The 20,993-nt window shown below is 36.3% G+C and overlaps 2 protein-coding genes across 3 annotated transcripts; both read right to left on the bottom strand.

Moving 5' to 3' along the window:
- Positions 1 to 1,834: 1,834 nt before the first annotated feature.
- Positions 1,835 to 14,023, bottom strand: LOC111405340. 2 transcript variants are annotated; one of them, XR_002704761.1, is made up of 8 exons: positions 12,815 to 14,023; positions 10,638 to 11,991; positions 9,152 to 9,431; positions 6,811 to 6,918; positions 6,456 to 6,734; positions 4,938 to 5,081; positions 2,884 to 3,166; positions 1,835 to 2,066 (listed from the first exon to the last, which is right to left on the bottom strand). XR_002704761.1 is itself a non-coding variant. In XM_023034167.1 (7 exons), the coding sequence occupies exons 1-7, from the start codon at positions 13,965 to 13,967 to the stop codon at positions 2,978 to 2,980; spliced, it is 3,507 nt and encodes a 1,168-aa protein (XP_022889935.1). In that variant the 5' UTR covers positions 13,968 to 14,023; the 3' UTR covers positions 2,480 to 2,977. The 2 variants fall into 2 exon arrangements, 1 of the variants encoding a protein (XP_022889935.1); XM_023034167.1 differs by lacking the exon at positions 1,835 to 2,066 and having other exon boundaries at positions 2,480 to 3,166.
- Positions 13,985 to 19,850, bottom strand: LOC111406482. The gene is made up of 6 exons (XM_023035899.1): positions 19,552 to 19,850; positions 17,903 to 19,090; positions 15,726 to 17,079; positions 14,343 to 14,520; positions 14,223 to 14,237; positions 13,985 to 14,002 (listed from the first exon to the last, which is right to left on the bottom strand). The coding sequence occupies exons 2-6, from the start codon at positions 19,053 to 19,055 to the stop codon at positions 13,985 to 13,987; spliced, it is 2,718 nt and encodes a 905-aa protein (XP_022891667.1). The 5' UTR covers positions 19,056 to 19,090; positions 19,552 to 19,850.
- Positions 19,851 to 20,993: the final 1,143 nt, after the last annotated feature.

Raw genomic sequence — 20,993 nt, 5'->3', positions numbered from 1 at the left:
GCAATTTTTTTCTATTTTTAGTTAACCAATTGTTGTGGTATGAGCTAGTAATGTAAAAATTAAGAAAGGGTTGGATTCATTTAACCTCTAGAACAATAAGCTTGAAGAGTATCTTACAATTAAAACGGGCACTAAATTCACGTGCTCAAGTTGTCAGGGACTGGACAAAAAAAAATAATAAAATTTAAGGGACTAATTAATATGTAAAATAAAAATTTCACATAATTTTTTTTCCACATAAAATTATTAGAAAAATTTTAAATGTGATGTGGCTAATGCCCATGCCGGCCACCACCAAATCCGCCTTTGCAAGTTTCATGACATCATGCTCTTGGTTAGATATTTCAATTACGCTATACATATTGGATCAAAAATAGGTGAAATATGCGTCGACACATGATTGACCAATTTAAAGAATTAAAACAAAAAATATCAATTATTTGCTACTAAATCAGTTTGTCTCCTTCTTCTCTGTCTTTAAGCTTGGCTAAATGACTATTGTAGATATTTGGTACGCTCATTTTTGTTGTGTCAATGAGCTTCCAACAATACCATCGTTTGATCATATTTCAAAAGCGGAGAGGGTGGGGCCAGTGGCTCTATTGAAATTTGATAAAACCATTTTTAAGAAGAGGATTGTTATTCCTTTGTTTGAAAATTTTTGCTATAGTTAATTTTTACATCCATGGAACTTAGTTCGTGACCACTCGATTGGTTCATTAGAGACAAAATTCTCCTCTCCCACCTCAAATGTTCCCAAAATTTTTCAAATTTTGCCCCCCAGGGCACATCCCAATTGACAAAGGACGGAGTTCTTCAAAGCGGGCAGTTCAGAGGTCGCGGGTTCGATTCATAGGGCTCTTGAAAGGCAAGGTTTTCTCCTGAAAGGCAGGAGTTCCTTGGAAGGTAAGACGCATACATGAATTTGACTCGCTTGGCACTTTAGCGGTTCAGTTGGAGAGGCTCTTGGACCCTGGCCAGTTTGGGGCACAACCTACGATTTACTTGGTCTGCGTGAAGAGGGGCTGGATCGTAGACCCCAGGATTAGTCGCTGTAAGGTGGACACTTAGGTATAAAAAAAAAAAATATATATATATATATATATATATATATATATCGAATTCAATTTATATTTTATTTATATAAATAATGATAAATGTGAATATCTTAATCAGATAATCTATTTTCACACGAAATATCCAGAAGCATCCGAATGTAATCTTGTTTTTAATTTTAGGGAATAATTGCTTCTTGATTTAGCACGCTGCACACGCTCTTAAACTCGAAGTCCATGTCAGTCTCAGTTAGGCTCATAACCATTGGTGAATCCATATCAGTCCGTTATATAATTTTTATTTTACATTTTCTCCCCACTCCTTAAACGTTTACTAATAACAATCCTTAGAAAGGTCAACTTAGTAATTTTAACTTAAGCTCCTGTTTAGTGAGAATTAAAATCAAATTTTTAGTAAATTTTGATAAAAATTGATGAATGTGTAATTGAAAAGTTGTAGATCCATTGATATAAGTAAAACTAATTGTTAACTTTGACTTATATTAAAAATTTTGATTTTTAATAGCACCAAACACGGTCTAATTGTCCCAACTGGAATGAAATCCTGACTACGCCCTTGCTCGATCTTTTCCTTACGAAGTTAAATAGTTTTTTAACCTCATATTATGCATATCTTCTTTAAGATTAATTATCTTTCTTGTATTCAAAAGGCCGGTAAATTCATGCACGCTTTTTCCGTCCTAAGACATTGACTTGCTAACTTCATGGTTCTGCGCTGCTCCTGCAGCCTCAAAAATAACCTTGTGCCATCAAAGAAGTATATGGCCCTGCCCAAGTATTCAAATTGATCCTCGAAGTTTCTGGATTCTACAAAAGAGCTCCTGAATTTTCATCTATCTGCAAATTGGTGCATAAACTTTATAATTTAGGCAAATTGCACCTTATGTTTTTGAAAGCTGTAATTTGGACCCTGAAGTTTTGACTTCATGATGCCTCACATCAATCCCCATCGCTTGTGTGCTTCAAATTAGTCCCTAGAGATTCTGTTTTCTGCAAAATTTAAAATTGAATTACTATACCCCTGTTTGGTATTGGTATGAATTAAATTTTGGATTAAAAACAAAGTAAAAATCAACAGATAATTCTAATAATTCATTTCTTGGAATTACAAGTTTTCATTACTAAAAATCTTATTTTTCATCACACCAAACGGAGGCTATAACTACATATTTTATCAACTTTTGTCAAAATCTACTAAAAACCTGAATTTTAATTAGACCAAACAAGTGCTTTGTTTTTCAATTTTTGCAATGAGAACAATCGAACCCGCTCAGTCCATTGTCACACCCCTAATCACAAGCTTTACTGTCAACTCTGGACTAATTTCATAAGAACATATGTTTCCATCTCAAAAATCTTTTTTTCCTTTACTGTGTCGAAAGCAGTTCAAGAAAACATGGCTGTAACAAACATATTCACAAGTTAAAGACGATTCAATACAGCAAAAAAGGTTAGCCAAGCCAAACATGTTACCTGGCTTGCTTGTTTCACAATGATACAACCCACAAAAATGAGTAAAAATTAATCAAAATGGGTAACGGTAAGCAGCTATTACACAATAACCTCAAAGAATGATCACAAATTATGTACAAACAAGAGTGAACACTTCCCCTTCCACCAAACAAGACACAAGGAAAGATGAAAAACCCTAGTCATTCCGTATAGGCTATTAAATTTCAGTTCAGAATAGATGAGAATACAATGCAGTTATATGGAAGATGTATTTCACCGTCAAAACCATAACACACATTCCAATTGAAGGAATAGGCGTTCACAGAAGATCAATTGCAGACGAATAGAAACTTACAATTAAACGTCGCCAGCATCTTTTCCACCCTCTTGTTGAAAAACCTATACGAGTACTCTAGTGGAGAACACTCGACTCATGAATCTTGAATTCCTCAAGATGATATTGGCTCATAAGGGTATTGAAGCCAAGGATGTTTCAAAGCCTCTGAAGCAGAAGGGCGCTTCTTGGGGTTTATCTCGAGTAGATGAACAACAAAGTCAATGAAGCCCTGGTCTCCCATTGGCAACCGATGCCTCAAGGATGACTTTTTCGGTATCAAGTACTCCAGTCTGTTGGTTTCCTGAGCAAGATAAACAAGATTATGTAAAATGATAGAAGAGGGAGAATCTTCGACAATTTGATAACAATGAATTGTACCGGTGATACATTCATAATAGCATATACAACGTAAAACTAATAGACACATGCACCATTTTTTGGCTCAGTTACCTTTGCATTCAATTCAGTTAAATAATAAAAGGATCTTATCTGGTGCACGCTAGAGCACACGTGGCCATGCTTAAAAGCTCCTTATTAGGTACTTTTTAAGCCCAAAAAAGCACTTAAAGCTAAATGTTGACAGTCACCAACACTGCAGTAGCATTGTTCTCCAAATGCTAGCTTAAGAAGAAAATACATAATAATCAAGGACAAGCGAGAAGAAGAAGTATGGCATAATAAGGATCTAACACACACATGCACAAGCACATTGTGTCCAATAGCACAAATTTAGTAGTAAAGATTTCAATGAATACTATGACTGTTTAGTATTGCAAAGATGTAAATGTTCTTCCTAAAGTCTGACATCCATGATTTAGCCCCCGTTGGGTAGAAATTTTTGGAGAATAGATTTTGTGAAAATGATTTTTTTTTGGAGAGTGTGTTGTTAAAAAGTAGTACAAATTTATATCCACATACAAAATTATTTTGGGAGAATGTGGTTGAAAATGAGTTTTAGAAAAAATGGCGACCAAACTGGGGCTTAATATTTTCCCTCTATAATTGAGTATTGCAAGGCAAGTGGCACAAAGCATTTAACATTATGTTCCCACTTCAAAAAAGCATGTTTCTGCCTCACGTGAATTTCCGATGAATCTTCCGTTAGCTTCATTTACTAATCATCCTCATCCTCATCCTGCACTGTCAGTTCGGCTGCATGAGTTAAGTTCTTTCATGTAGCACCTCCTGCTTTCCGTAAGTTTAGTACATTATCGTCGAATTTTTTTCTTGTCGATGTGTGTGCCACTGTAGCTAGCTCACACCAATCTTTCTTCACACAATGACCTCATCAAAAGACTACAAATAAACCAAATGCTTGAAAATAGAAGCATCCTATATTTACTTGGAGAAATGCCATAGAGCTAGCTAAAACTCATAAGCGTAAAGGAAAAAAAAAAAAGGGGGGGATCAACTGTTAAAAAGTTTAGGGGCCCGTTTGGTAATGATTTTGAGAATTGATTTTTTTACTATTAGGGAGAAAAGCGGAGGTCACATGTGAGTGAAGAAGTCAAAAATAGCGACTGGAATAATGAAATGAAGGTCAAAAAATCAATTTTTTGTAGTGAAAAAGCACTACCAAACGAGGCCTAGGTCTATATGCCCATTAATAACATTGCCTTCTAAAGAGTCACGTGCCTCAAGGGAGTCAATCACAGGGCAAATCCATTAATAGACTTAGTCAAGGTAGAACCTATCTAAACATTTGTTTGGCGGTGACCCAATCAGTAGCTGATATAAAAAACTCAAACTCAGCCTCTATAAACACGAACTTGAATTTTCAGTCTACTTATTAACTTATGTTTAGTCCCCGTATATGTATGGGGACGAAAAATATGGTGGATGGGAATCCTATGACAAATATTAAAGGAAAGAAGATAAGAAATGCAAAATAAGGACAGTTCAAATAAATGTTCATTTGGGTCCCAATCCATGCCTGTCCTAGATAAATCATGCTACAGAAAAAATATATGTTGTTTCAGTTGCACAATGATTCTTAGCATTTAATAGAGATTTCTTGTTTGTTGGGCTTGTAATTTGAAGTAACAACCGAACATGACAGCAAACAGTATTACCTGGTTCCGTTCATAAAGCATGTGATTTTTGGTGAAATATTTGTATGTATCTCGTCCTCTAACAAGCATCTCTTGGTCAATCGGGCCTATGATTCCAATAACTCGAGCAAGTAAAGTCGCGGAAGAATCATTTTGGAAGAGTACCTAAAAACGGGTCAAGAGCATATTACGTATTATTGTCAGGATCCAAGAGGTACCAACAGCAATCAGCAGCAACAAATCATCGAAGGTTCAGCAAGTCTTTAGATAATGCTAATATGCTAGACAAAATCACGAATAACATCATGGCATATAACTTGATTTCTAACAACAGAAAATACAAATTATAAAGATTTTTTGTTCATGCATGTATAAATAGTAAGACCAAATTTACCGAACCAACCAAAATTCAAGATAATTAAGCTTCTCATTGCCAACCACTAAATTATTATCCTCTTATGATTCAAGACCTGGAATTTTGCCAGTGCACTGACTTCAACTGGCGTAAGCTACTAAGTTTCACTGGGGTTACGTGCAAAGAACAGAGGAGTACACTTCACAGAAGCAAAACAAATAGTACAACTAAACAAAATTCTTCATATCTGCACAATGTATTCAATAAGTAAATTGCAAATATCAGTTAATTTCACACAGTTAATTAAGCACTTAATTTTGAGAATAAGATTTTTCTATGCAGTTAGGAAACTCATCTACTATATGCAACAAATAAATTAACACTAAAAGAAGGAATAAATTCATTACTTCCGATGGAATATAAAACCAAAACCTAAAAAGAGTGCTATTATTTCAACTCTTATTTTCCTGTGATGTGTGCCTTTTTACAATTTGTAAAAGGCGCTGTTTCGTACCTACGATGCCTAACTGCGCTTTACATGCAGCTTAGGCATGTAATTAACAACTATGTTTCTGCATTGTGATGACGAGAATTTAAAAGTGTGATCAGGCCACAATGAATTGAACACCGCACAACTCAAGTATGGATGTAGCCCGGCACCTTTACTTGCACCCACCAAAATCATTCGAGGGTGAAAGAGTCATTCTGAAAGCATAAATTTCATTTGCAAGTACAAAAATTGTCCAACTACTCTTCATGGAAATATGCATTAATACATATTCATTTCAGTAATTTCATTATGACCTCCGATGTAGTTCCATTCCTGATGCTTCACAGCCCACCGATCAGTGCAATACATTTGACATCATATATTCAGCTGTGTACATCAGGGTGCGGGTTGTTCGCCATAAATGAGTTCTCATTTCCTACATCAGAGGACCTAGTGAAAAGGTCTTTTCTGAGAACGATTTTGCACGCACACACAAAAATGACCGGCATAACTTACCCTAGATACTTGAACAAGTGTGCACAGCATCATTGAACATAGTATAATTTTCAATGCAAAGGCACATAGAGTACAATAGAAAGGAAAATAAATACTATTTGTAGAGAAACGCGCTTTCTCAGTTGACCCTGTTACAGGTATTACTAGAATAATATTGCTAGAAAAGCAAAGAACTTACATTGCCAGTACATAGTTCTGCCAAGATGCAGCCAAGTGACCAGATATCGATCTTTTTATCATATGGAAGTCCCAGAATAACCTCTGGCGCACGATAGGACCTTGATTGAACATACGAACAAAGATGATCTGTTTCAAAACAACTACTCCCCAGATCAATGACCTTCACTTCACATCTACTATAACTTTTCACCAAAATATTCTCAGGCTTCAAATCACAATGTATGAGGCCAAGACCATGTAAGAATTGAAGTGCTTCCAAACACTGAATGGTAATCGACTGCATGATAAAATTCTTAAGTCAGAAATCACCCTCCAATAAGATAAAGGCGCATATAAAATGCCATGTCACCCACCTGCAGTCTTGGCATTGTAAAGTAGACCTCTCCTCCAGATTCTCTATTAAACTTATGGAACTCATATAGGTTTGCTTTCAGCAATTCACATACAATTAACAAGTGCTCCTGCAAATACAAGAGAGGTTAGAAGCTACTTTCAAGCACCAAACATTGATCAAATTAAATTCTGATAAACTAATAAAGATGCATCATTGATGAGACTGAAATACTTATAAAAATGCATCTAGGGATGGCAATGGGCCGAGCCGAGCAAGCTCGGCTAGGGCTCGTGGCTCGTGGAAAACGAGCTGAGCTCGAGCTCGGTTTGACGAGCCCACGAGCCACTCGTGGGCTCGACGAGCAGAGTAGGCTCGACTCGTTGGATCGAGCCCCCTACTCGGCTCGAGCTCATATTTTTAAGAACCCGAGCCACCCCTAAGCCCCGTTTTCGCAAGCCAACGAGTCGCTCGGCTCGTTTACCATCCCTAGATGCATCATGCATGCAATATAAGAATGACAACTATCACCACATGCATATCAAAGTGAAGTAACCCCATAGATATTTCTTCACACAATTTTTGTCTTATTAGCTATCTGACTTATAGAGGATAAATTGATCATTAAGTTTCCACCAATGAGCCTGTCACCAAAATATGCACTAAAAACACATCAACTAAGATTCTCTCATAGCTTTCAACCTTGAAAAAGAAGAGGGGGAAGAGGACGAGTACACTTGCAAGATGCAAGTCCACGGATAAGCATTAATTGATTATGCCACCAAAAGTTCGTTGCAGTATAAGCCAGGGCATATAATATTGCTGCTAAGCTCCATGATATAATAGGACCTATTCTATGGGTGAATGACAGTTTTATGCCATATATCTCTAAAATAACAAAAGAAAATATTCTTACAAGTGACAAAACCATATGCAAAAATTTAACATTTGGTAAATATATTTACATGCATTTTTATAAACTTACTGATGCAGAACGTGTGGGAGAAGAGAGAGATTACAGTGGAGAAATACAGAAGAACTAGAGCATTTGGAAAGGAATTGTCGGAAAAAATTTCAATACACCAAATTATTAAAAAATCTTTTATTTAGAGAAGGAAAACTGCCTAAAATCAAAATGGAAAGTTTCTCAACTTAAGCCTAATAATTAGGGACAGAAAATAAATAAATAATAATAATTCCTAATCTACACTTATTTTTCTGCCTATAATAAGTGACCAATTTTGGCATGTTTGCAATGCCAAGTCCACTATTGATTCCTGACTAAAAACACCTTGACCCTGGTGACTGATGAGTTATACTGCAGAAACCTTTTCAAGGTGAAAGATTTTTTCTTCGAACCATGTATAGAAACTAATAACAATTCATGTAGAAACGTACTGATCCTCTAACAATGATTACCATATCTAAAAGTGGGAGGAATATGTATAACTGGAACAAAGGATTGTGCTAAGGAGAAAATGAAACTGCGATTTGAATGCATCTCGATAAGGAAATAAATTTGCTATGCTGAAATAGGACTTGTATTTATATGCGATGGCCAATCAAATAAACAAACATTAATTCCAAGTAATTGAACATGAAGCTTCTTGATGAATTTGTTATATCGCTTCTGTGAAATACAAAACCATGACATAATTACCCACATCCAGTTCTCAATGCCTACAAGGTACGTCAACAATAAACTTCAATTTTTCATTACCCTAAAAAATTTATTAATTGATCTTAGTTTGAAAATTATGAATATGGTCAACAAAGGTTTAGGCTAAAGCAACATGATGGTAATTAGCAGGTAATAACCTAAAGTCAATTGGAAAACATGCAGCTCATTTTTCATTTTAAACATTTTAGTATATCAACATATCCATCTTGACATCTTACTTTCTACTATGTTCACCAGGTGAACACTTGCCCTTTAACTGTTTAAAAGTCAGCACCACAAAACATAGCAAGTAAATAATCATTCTGCATAACTTGTCTTTTGGTGGATCTCTTCTCTATTTATCTAACCAATTTAAACCCATACATTAATCCTAGTCAATTCATGCTTCCATATTACTAATCGGACCTAAGTACCTAAAACAATCACTCTCAAATCAAATTATTATGGAAAACTCATAACAACATGTTTGCGCCTCTTCAGTTAGTGGAAAACACCTCATAAAAACTTTCATACCTAGCACATATTAGGCATATCTTAGAAATGACAGGAATTAAAGGACAAGTTACGAATTTCAATGAATCACATGTACACCGTAAAATTGCAAAATAACTATTAGGAGGAAAATTATAGCAATTTAAATCTAAATAGGAGTAGAAGTTGAGGGGTACAAGTGCCAACTTACTCGATAATAGAAATAATCATACAACCGAAGAATGTGATACTTGTCAGCAGGATCGTGCTTGTTCACATACTTAAGAAGTTTTATCTCGTCGAGGCTCTGATCAAAAAAATCCTTGTTATTCTTTATAATCTTCACGCACACATCCATGCCCATATGAAGGTCATGTGCCTGAATGGCTTTACTGAAAGCAGCTGACCCAAGATATTCAGTGACATGATAGCGCCCAGCAATTACTGAATTTAAAACAACATGGAAACTTTTGTCCTCCTCAAAGCCAGTTCTGAGTAGCAAACAGAACCCAGTTAACAACTGACCTAAAGTTAAACGTTAAAAAAAGAAAAGAAAATTATTCATAGTAGAAAGAAACCCACAAGACATCAAAAATTCTGAAATAGCCTGAAGATTTTGAGAAAGGATATCTCTGACAAGGTAAACAGCATATATCAAGATGTGATTGATGTCTCTTGATGCAATTAACTTGAACCAAAATCTTTCTTCAAACTCAATTTTATTGGTACAGATGAAAATATAGCTAACTGCACCATATACTCGGACATAATAAGCATTGAAGGAGGTGTATTATCTTAATTCTTAAATTTTAACGCTTTAAGTCAAACATGTAGAAAACGCTAGGCTTACAGGGACCTTTTTCACAGGTCCCTGCCAGGCCACACACATGCGTGGGGTCCACGTAAATTTTTTTTTTTTTTTTTTTTTTTTAAATACATGTGGGGCCCCTGCACAGTGAGGAGCCCTGTAAAACACCTGTGAGTAATGCCCATGTAATGCCCCAAATGTTGCCATTTTGTAATCATGAACAAGACAAGGCAGACTGCCAACAGAACCACTGTGTTTGTCGACCAAAACAGAAAAAGTACAGAAGAAGAAGAAAAATACTTGGATGTTTCGATGAAATTGACAACATATACTAGAGTTAACATGCAAATAAGTTCTATTTTGTTATTTTGACGAGTGTAGCCATATAATCCCTTTGCCAGAATTGAATGTCCTACTAATTCTTTCTGACCATACTATCTATCTCTTAGTCTATAAAGTTCTACTCTAGAATAAAGATAGAGGCTTCATTGTATATATATTATTCTACAATATTCTCTTCATACATGCATATCAATTCCCTATATTGTAGGCACCAGAGCATTGAGAGGACCTTTCCCAGGTACGAGAGAACCGGGAAAGACACACCTTTGATGTACCAGTTATTGTGCCCACGGTTACAAGGTAAACACTGGGTAGCCAAGTGCAGAGGCCAAATATCAAGTAAACTTACTCAATTTAGCCCTACTCCAATTCAAAAGGAGACAAATGTGTTCCACTTCAAACTCTACATATGGGAAGTTATGAAAACCTACTTTATTCAATGTAATCACAAAGTGAATAACAAGGATATTTCTCTTAAGAGCATGACTTTGAATAACAAGAATAATTAGTCGAACAATTCATATAACTACATAGAAGAAATGCATGCCTGTTTTTCCTGTGGACAATCTTAAGATTGAAGGTCTCAAATTCTTCCTCTTGAGCCTTTATCTGCTTCACTTGCTCTTGCACGGCAGCAGCCTCCTCATCCTCTAAAGATGCCCCAGGATCATCTTCTCTTACATTAGATGTTTTTGCATCCTCTTCTCTCTTTACATGCTCTCTCTCAATATACCCATAATTTGAAAGAGATGATGGACTAGAATTCACTGATCCTACAGCAGTAGCAGTGTTTTCGTCCCTTGAGCTCTTGGCAGGCGAAGAGTTGGTGCTTTTTTGCCTCCTTGAAGCAAGTACGTCATTGCTACACACTGTATTATCATCAGCTTTATCACTGACAGCATTGTTGTCCTTGCTTGACCACAAGGATATATTCGAGCCTGTCGACACCAACTGACCACCTCTAGGAGGAGGAAATGAAAAGCTTCCATCCACGTGATTTTTTGCTTGTGGAAATGCACACCTATCATCACTCTTTGTATTTTCACTGAAGTTATGTGTACTTATTCTGTTTTTCCCTTTTCGTTCACCAATATTATTATCTGGATCATGCTGTGAGTGTTTAGACCTACCAGTGTTAATATGATGATCATGGGAGTACTCAAAGTTTCCCTCACTACTACCTCCAACCAAAGTTTCCTTCACTTCACTGCCCATATCAGCAGCATTACTGTTAATCCCCACACCAATAGATCTGACAGAACCATGTTGATCGTCATCCACACAAATATCATCTAGATGAGGCCTTCCACACTCATTCAGAGCTTTTCCATCCCCTAGCATGATGAGTTCATTTGACTGCGTGACAAAGCCCTGCCAAACCGGCTCTGCACGCATGAAATTTAGTTCCTCTTCATCCATCAATTGTCCATCATATTGGGTGATCAAGTCATTCTCATCGTTTCTCCTGTAATTTTCAGTCACTGACAGCCCAGTAGGATCACCTGAAGGTATAATTGGAGAAAGATTTTTCGACTGGATATACTGCTCACCAGATAAGTAGGAATCCTCTTCTGCAAATGATTGATCATCTTCATCGTCCTTATTTTGACCCTGCTCATGAGGGTCTGGAACGCTCCCATGTCCTGTACCCTTTTCATTGTCACTTGGGTAATCAATTTCATGTGCTAAAAACCAAGCCTCGTCTTCAATAGGTTGACGCATGTAGCCAACATCATCATCGTCATCGTATTCATCAGAGTCCCAGTACTCATTTGGATAGTCAACAGATTCACTCAACCCGTCACCAATTGTTGCAAAACCAGAAACAAGATCAGAAGCATCCTCGGCAACAATACCCTGACTTACTGAAAGCCAATTACCTCCTCCAGTCTTTTTACCAACTGCATCATCATTTGGAAGAACAACATAAATTAAAGGAGTCAAAGAGGGAGACTAGGAATCAAGAAAAATAACAAATGGATCATTGAAAACCAGGAGACGCAGATTATATGACAGGATAAGCAGAGAATCGTATTAAATACAGAGGCCAATAATTGAATAGTCACTCAATGGAAATGCAAACTTAAAAGAAATTTAATGGCTGCGATTTGCCCGAAGAGAAGGAAAGAGATGAACTTGAAAGAAATGAGAAACAGGAGAATTCTTGTTAAAAATAAAGAGAGAAATAAGCGTCGAATAAGAGAATTATAATCTTTCTAGTTATAGTTTCCATCTCTATTTAGGAAGACAGTCCACTCTCTCTTTGCCTTTTTCATTATTCTAGACAATGAAACTGCAGGTAACATAAGGAAAAGAAATAATTTTGCATTAATGGAAAGCAAAACTTTTGTGCTTAAGTTGATCTAAATGCAGATTGTTCATACCAAAAACAGTATTCTAACAAATTGTAGCATTGAATGGTTATTTTTGCAGTTGTGCTTGTCTTTTGATTTGGCATAGCTGAATGAAGCTGAATCTTCAAGAAATAAATAAACTTTTGGGTGCATTACTAAATAAAACATCTAACAATTAAATAGAAATCAGAAGAAAGCAGAAACAGAAAGCATGATTCTCCTGCGATGATCAGTTACTTTCATTGTATGTTTGTTAGCTAATTTTAGTTCTCATACAGTAAACCCTGACCTAGGTAAAATGTGAATTAAAAACCATCATATCAGCAATCATGCTAAGTATACCATAAACATAGTAAATTTGAGGGGAGACCTTCTTGTCCGATAGGCACATCCAGAAATGACCCTATGACATTGTCAGCACTCATGATATTCGGACCGGGTTCATCTTCGAACTTCTCGTCACAGTGAATACTGAAGGACTTGTCTTCTGACTTGAGTCTCACTGGTGGTAACCTTGGTAACTCTTCCTTCTGATTCTCAGATGTGAGTGGAAAATCCAATGCACTGAAATCTTTTGGATCACCTCCATGAGTCTTCCCAAAGTACAGAGCTCTTCCCACCTCATCCACTTGATCCTTAATCACAGTCCTAATGTCGCCAAGTTCTGTTTTTCTTTTTCCCTCCTCTTTACCACCAATAACGGAAGCGCTATCATAACAGGCTGATGTGTCTCCCTTGGAGAAGGGGAAAACCATTTTAACCAAACAATTTCTCCGCAGCTCTGATGGCTGATGTGATGATTCATCACTTATAGACCAGGGATTATCCACAAGGCTGTCATTTGAGCACATGCCACTTAGCTTTTGCTGTTGATCAACTTCCTTAAGCTGACTTTTGTCACTCCATTTGGGTTTACTAACATCTTCCCCTGATTTTGCATTAGCCTTGCTGCTATCGAGAATCTCAGTTGAATTCAGCATAGACTTTCCATGAACCCGAAAGCCAGAAAAGTTGTTTTCACCATCATTTTGATAAGAAGGAACCAGACCATTACCTGGATTGTACTTCCACGAATACAAATCAAGCATAGTATCATCTGAACTCTTGGAGAAGGTAACGTTCTTATCTCTCGTCTTGATTGACTCATTAACCTCACTCTGATCTTGCTGATAACTATTGCTTTTCCAATTGCTCTCAGACCCATTTCTCCCCGTCCCACACTGTATTTCCTTCACAATAAGCTCCTTAGAAACCTCCCCACTACTTGGAGAACTTGTTGGCTCCTTAGCTCCTTCTCCACTAGTTGGCAAAAAGGTCATCCTTCCATCTTCTTCAATTACATTTTCCCCATTTGCTTCTTCGCGCAATTTACTACCTGATGCTTTGTATTCAAGCGTGAGTTTTTGAGGAAACCCATTTAAATCGGGTCTATCATACAGTTCATTGCACAATGCAGCCTCAGCTTTTTTAAATTTATTTCTTCTTAGAAATTCCAATATACTGTCCACTGAAGACTCTGCCATTTATATGCAAACACTTCCTAATAATTGGACTGAATCTGTAAACATTCAAAACAGAACAAAATTCCAATAATTATACTCAACTTAGACTACATTTCGAACTCAATAAATGTGATTACATTGAGTTTCAAACCCTAATCAAGAGAACCTCACTTTACATTTTTTCCAAGCTTAACTAGATAACATAAAACAAGAATTTGTTAGTGTCGAACTTTCTACCAAAAGTTAAAAGATAGAGCAAAACGGAGTAAAAATCACAGTTTTCATGCATCCCTATAAATATAAACATATAAGAAAATTTATAAAATTAAAGGACCCTACTTTTTATTGGATTTAACGTAAAAACTTCGAAGGATTTCATAAAGATCTGCGCTTTACCGAAACCCTAGAAGGCAAAAACACTTCTCGAAAAGAAAAACAAATGCCCATATGAAGGTCATGTGCCTGAATGGCTTTACTGAAAGCAGCTGACCCAAGATATTCAGTGACATGATAGCGCCCAGCAATTACTGAATTTAAAACAACATGGAAACTTTTGTCCTCCTCGAAGCCAGTTCTGAGTAGCAAACAGAACCCAGTTAACAACTGACCTAAAGTTAAACGTTAAAAAAAGAAAAGAAAATTATTCATAGTAGAAAGAAACCCACAAGACATCAAAAATTCTGAAATAGCCTGAAGATTTTGAGAAAGGATATCTCTGACAAGGTAAACAGCATATATCAAGATGTGATTGATGTCTCTTGATGCAATTAACTTGAACCAAAATCTTTCTTCAAACTCAATTTTATTGGTACAGATGAAAATATAGCTAACTGCACCATATACTCGGACATAATAAGCATTGAAGGAGGTGTATTATCTTAATTCTTAAATTTTAACGCTTTAAGTCAAACATGTAGAAAACGCTAGGCTTACAGGGACCTTTTTCACAGGTCCCTGCCAGGCCACACACATGCGTGGGGTCCACGTAAATTTTTTTTTTTTTTTTTTTTTTTAAATACATGTGGGGCCCCTGCACAGTGAGGAGCCCTGTAAAACACCTGTGAGTAATGCCCATGTAATGCCCCAAATGTTGCCATTTTGTAATCATGAACAAGACAAGGCAGACTGCCAACAGAACCACTGTGTTTGTCGACCAAAACAGAAAAAGTACAGAAGAAGAAGAAAAATACTTGGATGTTTCGATGAAATTGACAACATATACTAGAGTTAACATGCAAATAAGTTCTATTTTGTTATTTTGACGAGTGTAGCCATATAATCCCTTTGCCAGAATTGAATGTCCTACTAATTCTTTCTGACCATACTATCTATCTCTTAGTCTATAAAGTTCTACTCTAGAATAAAGATAGAGGCTTCATTGTATATATATTATTCTACAATATTCTCTTCATACATGCATATCAATTCCCTATATTGTAGGCACTAGAGCATTGAGAGGACCTTTCCCCGGTACGAGAGGACCGGGAAAGACACACCTTTGATGTACCAGTTATTGTGCCCACGGTTACAAGGTAAACACTGGGTAGCCAAGTGCAGAGGCCAAATATCAAGTAAACTTACTCAATTTAGCCCTACTCCAATTCAAAAGGAGACAAATGTGTTCCACTTCAAACTCTACATATGGGAAGTTATGAAAACCTACTTTATTCAATGTAATCACAAAGTGAATAACAAGGATATTTCTCTTAAGAGCATGACTTTGAATAACAAGAATAATTAGTCGAACAATTCATATAACTACATAGAAGAAATGCATGCCTGTTTTTCCTGTGGACAATCTTAAGATTGAAGGTCTCAAATTCTTCCTCTTGAGCCTTTATCTGCTTCACTTGCTCTTGCACGGCAGCAGCCTCCTCATCCTCTAAAGATGCCCCAGGATCATCTTCTCTTACATTAGATGTTTTTGCATCCTCTTCTCTCTTTACATGCTCTCTCTCAATATACCCATAATTTGAAAGAGATGATGGACTAGAATTCACTGATCCTACAGCAGTAGCAGTGTTTTCGTCCCTTGAGCTCTTGGCAGGCGAAGAGTTGGTGCTTTTTTGCCTCCTTGAAGCAAGTACGTCATTGCTACACACTGTATTATCATCAGCTTTATCACTGACAGCATTGTTGTCCTTGCTTGACCGCAAGGATATATTCGAGCCTGTCGACACCAACTGACCACCTCTAGGAGGAGGAAATGAAAAGCTTCCATCCACGTGATTTTTTGCTTGTGGAAATGCACACCTATCATCACTCTTTGTATTTTCACTGAAGTTATGTGTACTTATTCTGTTTTTCCCTTTTCGTTCACCAATATTATTATCTGGATCATGCTGTGAGTGTTTAGACCTACCAGTGTTAATATGATGATCATGGGAGTACTCAAAGTTTCCCTCACTACTACCTCCAACCAAAGTTTCCTTCACTTCACTGCCCATATCAGCAGCATTACTGTTAATCCCCACACCAATAGATCTGACAGAACCATGTTGATCGTCATCCACACAAATATCATCTAGATGAGGCCTTCCACACTCATTCAGAGCTTTTCCATCCCCTAGCATGATGAGTTCATTTGACTGCGTGACAAAGCCCTGCCAAACCGGCTCTGCACGCATGAAATTTAGTTCCTCTTCATCCATCAATTGTCCATCATATTGGGTGATCAAGTCATTCTCATCGTTTCTCCTGTAATTTTCAGTCACTGACAGCCCAGTAGGATCACCTGAAGGTATAATTGGAGAAAGATTTTTCGACTGGATATACTGCTCACCAGATAAGTAGGAATCCTCTTCTGCAAATGATTGATCATCTTCATCGTCCTTATTTTGACCCTGCTCATGAGGGTCTGGAACGCTCCCATGTCCTGTACCCTTTTCATTGTCACTTGGGTAATCAATTTCATGTGCTAAAAACCAAGCCTCGTCTTCAATAGGTTGACGCATGTAGCCAACATCATCATCGTCATCGTATTCATCAGAGTCCCAGTACTCATTTGGATAGTCAACAGATTCACTCAACCCGTCACCAATTGTTGCAAAACCAGAAACAAGATCAGAAGCATCCTCGGCAACAATACCCTGACTTACTGAAAGCCAATTACCTCCTCCAGTCTTTTTACCAACTGCATCATCATTTGGAAGAACAACATAAATTAAAGGAGTCAAAGAGGGAGACTAGGAATCAAGAAAAATAACAAATGGATCATTGAAAACCAGGAGACGCAGATTATATGACAGGATAAGCAGAGAATCGTATTAAATACAGAGGCCAATAATTGAATAGTCACTCAATGGAAATGCAAACTTAAAAGAAATTTAATGGCTGCGATTTGCCCGAAGAGAAGGAAAGAGATGAACTTGAAAGAAATGAGAAACAGGAGAATTCTTGTTAAAAATAAAGAGAGAAATAAGCGTCGAATAAGAGAATTATAATCTTTCTAGTTATAGTTTCCATCTCTATTTAGGAAGACAGTCCACTCTCTCTTTGCCTTTTTCATTATTCTAGACAATGAAACTGCAGGTAACATAAGGAAAAGAAATAATTTTGCATTAATGGAAAGCAAAACTTTTGTGCTTAAGTTGATCTAAATGCAGATTGTTCATACCAAAAACAGTATTCTAACAAATTGTAGCATTGAATGGTTATTTTTGCAGTTGTGCTTGTCTTTTGATTTGGCATAGCTGAATGAAGCTGAATCTTCAAGAAATAAATAAACTTTTGGGTGCATTACTAAATAAAACATCTAACAATTAAATAGAAATCAGAAGAAAGCAGAAACAGAAAGCATGATTCTCCTGCGATGATCAGTTACTTTCATTGTATGTTTGTTAGCTAATTTTAGTTCTCATACAGTAAACCCTGACCTAGGTAAAATGTGAATTAAAAACCATCATATCAGCAATCATGCTAAGTATACCATAAACATAGTAAATTTGAGGGGAGACCTTCTTGTCCGATAGGCACATCCAGAAATGACCCTATGACATTGTCAGCACTCATGATATTCGGACCGGGTTCATCTTCGAACTTCTCGTCACAGTGAATACTGAAGGACTTGTCTTCTGACTTGAGTCTCACTGGTGGTAACCTTGGTAACTCTTCCTTCTGATTCTCAGATGTGAGTGGAAAATCCAATGCACTGAAATCTTTTGGATCACCTCCATGAGTCTTCCCAAAGTACAGAGCTCTTCCCACCTCATCCACTTGATCCTTAATCACAGTCCTAATGTCGCCAAGTTCTGTTTTTCTTTTTCCCTCCTCTTTACCACCAATAACGGAAGCGCTATCATTACAGGCTGATGTGTCTCCCTTGGAGAAGGGGAAAACCATTTTAACCAAACAATTTCTCCGCAGCTCTGATGGCTGATGTGATGATTCATCACTTATAGACCAGGGATTATCCACAAGGCTGTCATTTGAGCACATGCCACTTAGCTTTTGCTGTTGATCAACTTCCTTAAGCTGACTTTTGTCACTCCATTTGGGTTTACTAACATCTTCCCCTGATTTTGCATTAGCCTTGCTGCTATCGAGAATCTCAGTTGAATTCAGCATAGACTTTCCATGAACCCGAAAGCCAGAAAAGTTGTTTTCACCATCATTTTGATAAGAAGGAACCAGACCATTACCTGGATTGTACTTCCACGAATACAAATCAAGCATAGTATCATCTGAACTCTTGGAGAAGGTAACGTTCTTATCTCTCGTCTTGATTGACTCATTAACCTTACTCTGATCTTGCTGATAACTATTGCTTTTCCAATTGCTCTCAGACCCATTTCTCCCCGTCCCACACTGTATTTCCTTCACAATAAGCTCCTTAGAAACCTCCCCACTACTTGGAGAACTTGTTGGCTCCTTAGCTCCTTCTCCACTAGTTGGCAAAAAGGTCATCCTTCCATCTTCTTCAATTACATTTTCCCCATTTGCTTCTTCGCGCAATTTACTACCTGATGCTTTGTATTCAAGCGTGAGTTTTTGAGGAAACCCATTTAAATCGGGTCTATCATACAGTTCATTGCACAATGCAGCCTCAGCTTTTTTAAATTTATTTCTTCTTAGAAATTCCAATATACTGTCCACTGAAGACTCTGCCATTTATATGCAAACACTTCCTAATAATTGGACTGAATCTGTAAACATTCAAAACAGAACAAAATTCCAATAATTATACTCAACTTAGACTACATTTCGAACTCAATAAATGTGATTACATTGAGTTTCAAACCCTAATCAAGAGAACCTCACTTTACATTTTTTCCAAGCTTAACTAGATAACATAAAACAAGAATTTGTTAGTGTCGAACTTTCTACCAAAAGTTAAAAGATAGAGCAAAACGGAGTAAAAATCACAGTTTTCATGCATCCCTATAAATATAAACATATAAGAAAATTTATAAAATTAAAGGACCCTACTTTTTATTGGATTTAACGTAAAAACTTCGAAGGATTTCATAAAGATCTGCGCTTTACCGAAACCCTAGAAGGCAAAAACACTTCTCGAAAAGAAAAACAAAGGATTTTAAAATGTAAATGATTTAATACCAATTAAACAAAATGTAACGTGGGAATTTAAGTGAATTGAAAAGCTTACGGATCGAAGAATACGCTGCTTCTGGAGGCAAACAGTGTGTATGGAATCCATCACCCGAACTTCCGAAAATGAAACGTATTTTTGTCTTTGTATTGTGGCGTTCAGCGAACTTTGGATGCGTCTGGGTTTTGAATTTTATTTTTATTTTTAAAATTATTTTGATATATAATTCTGGCCTGCAAAATTTTCAGCCATGGCATATGATAATAAATTATACCAAACGGGGGTCAATAATAAATGGGAATTGGCGCAAATTATAAGGTTTCTGTGTTATTGATCTCTAACTTTCAAAATTTGGCAGAAATATCTCAATCTTTCACCTAATGGGAGAATTGACCCTTTTGCCGAGGCCCCGCGGGGGTTCCCACTTCCCCATTCAATTGACCATTAAGGACAGACTTTTTGATAAAAAGACTAACTTGCTCCTACTTTAGTTAGATTAATAAAATAAGTACAGGAAAGACAATTTATCATATCAATCAATCTCTCATAAAAGCATATCTAATACAACCGTGAATTGATTTAAAATTTATGCCATCTAAGTAAAATGGAAGGAATTTATTAAAGATATTTCTCTAACGCAAGCAGATAGTAGTCTATCAAGTTGATGTGATAGGGAAAAAATATATATCGAAATACTTTTAATCTGCATGATATTGATGTCGAATGAGTAAATACTCAAGTACAAAATTACAATGCAATCTATGAATTGCTACCTAGCTAGATGATTTTTGCTTTCTCAAAATATTAACAAAACTGCATTTAAATTTGCTTATGAAATATAAATTTTGTTGGGTTATTACGTCAGTAAAGTTCTAAATTTAGATGGAACTCCCAAAAGTATCTATTTTTTCTTTGTTACATCATCATGACAAGTCCCTATCAACTTGAATTGAAAATTAATTTTTTAAACAAGTTCTATTTTTATCATATGAACAAATTTTTAAGCAATCCACAACTGTATTGGAGATGATACCCATAGAGCATCTACAACTGTGATGTAAAATAGATTTAAATCTCCAAAATGATTGAAAATCTCTCTAATGGATAGATGAAAAGGAAATGAAAATTGCATTTTTTGACAGAAAATGTAAAATAAATAAATAATCTATATTTACATAAACAAGAGGAAAAAAGTAGATTTAAATTTTCAAATTGGAGCAAAAATTGAATATGGATATATCCAGGTGTAAATAAAGATGCAAAAATAATTTTTGAAATACCAATTTACATCTAATTTTACGGCACAATTGGAGATGCTCTTAGGGATTCATTGGTGTAATAACTTCACTTTCCTTTTTATATATATTGCTTCTGTTAGGTACCGCTAAAAATTTTGATTAAAAATAAAGTCAAATTTAGAAATTAATTTTAAACATGCCTTTCATAAAACTTATAATGTTTCAACCACACATTTCATCAACTTTTTATCAAAATTTACT

Source organism: Olea europaea, chromosome 12 (assembly GCF_002742605.1).
Source record: "Olea europaea var. sylvestris chromosome 12, O_europaea_v1, whole genome shotgun sequence".
In the NCBI taxonomy this organism is placed as follows: Eukaryota; Viridiplantae; Streptophyta; class Magnoliopsida; order Lamiales; family Oleaceae; genus Olea; species Olea europaea.
The sequence above is the reverse complement of the archived record's forward strand: the minus strand, read 5'-3'. Positions and strand labels throughout refer to the sequence as shown.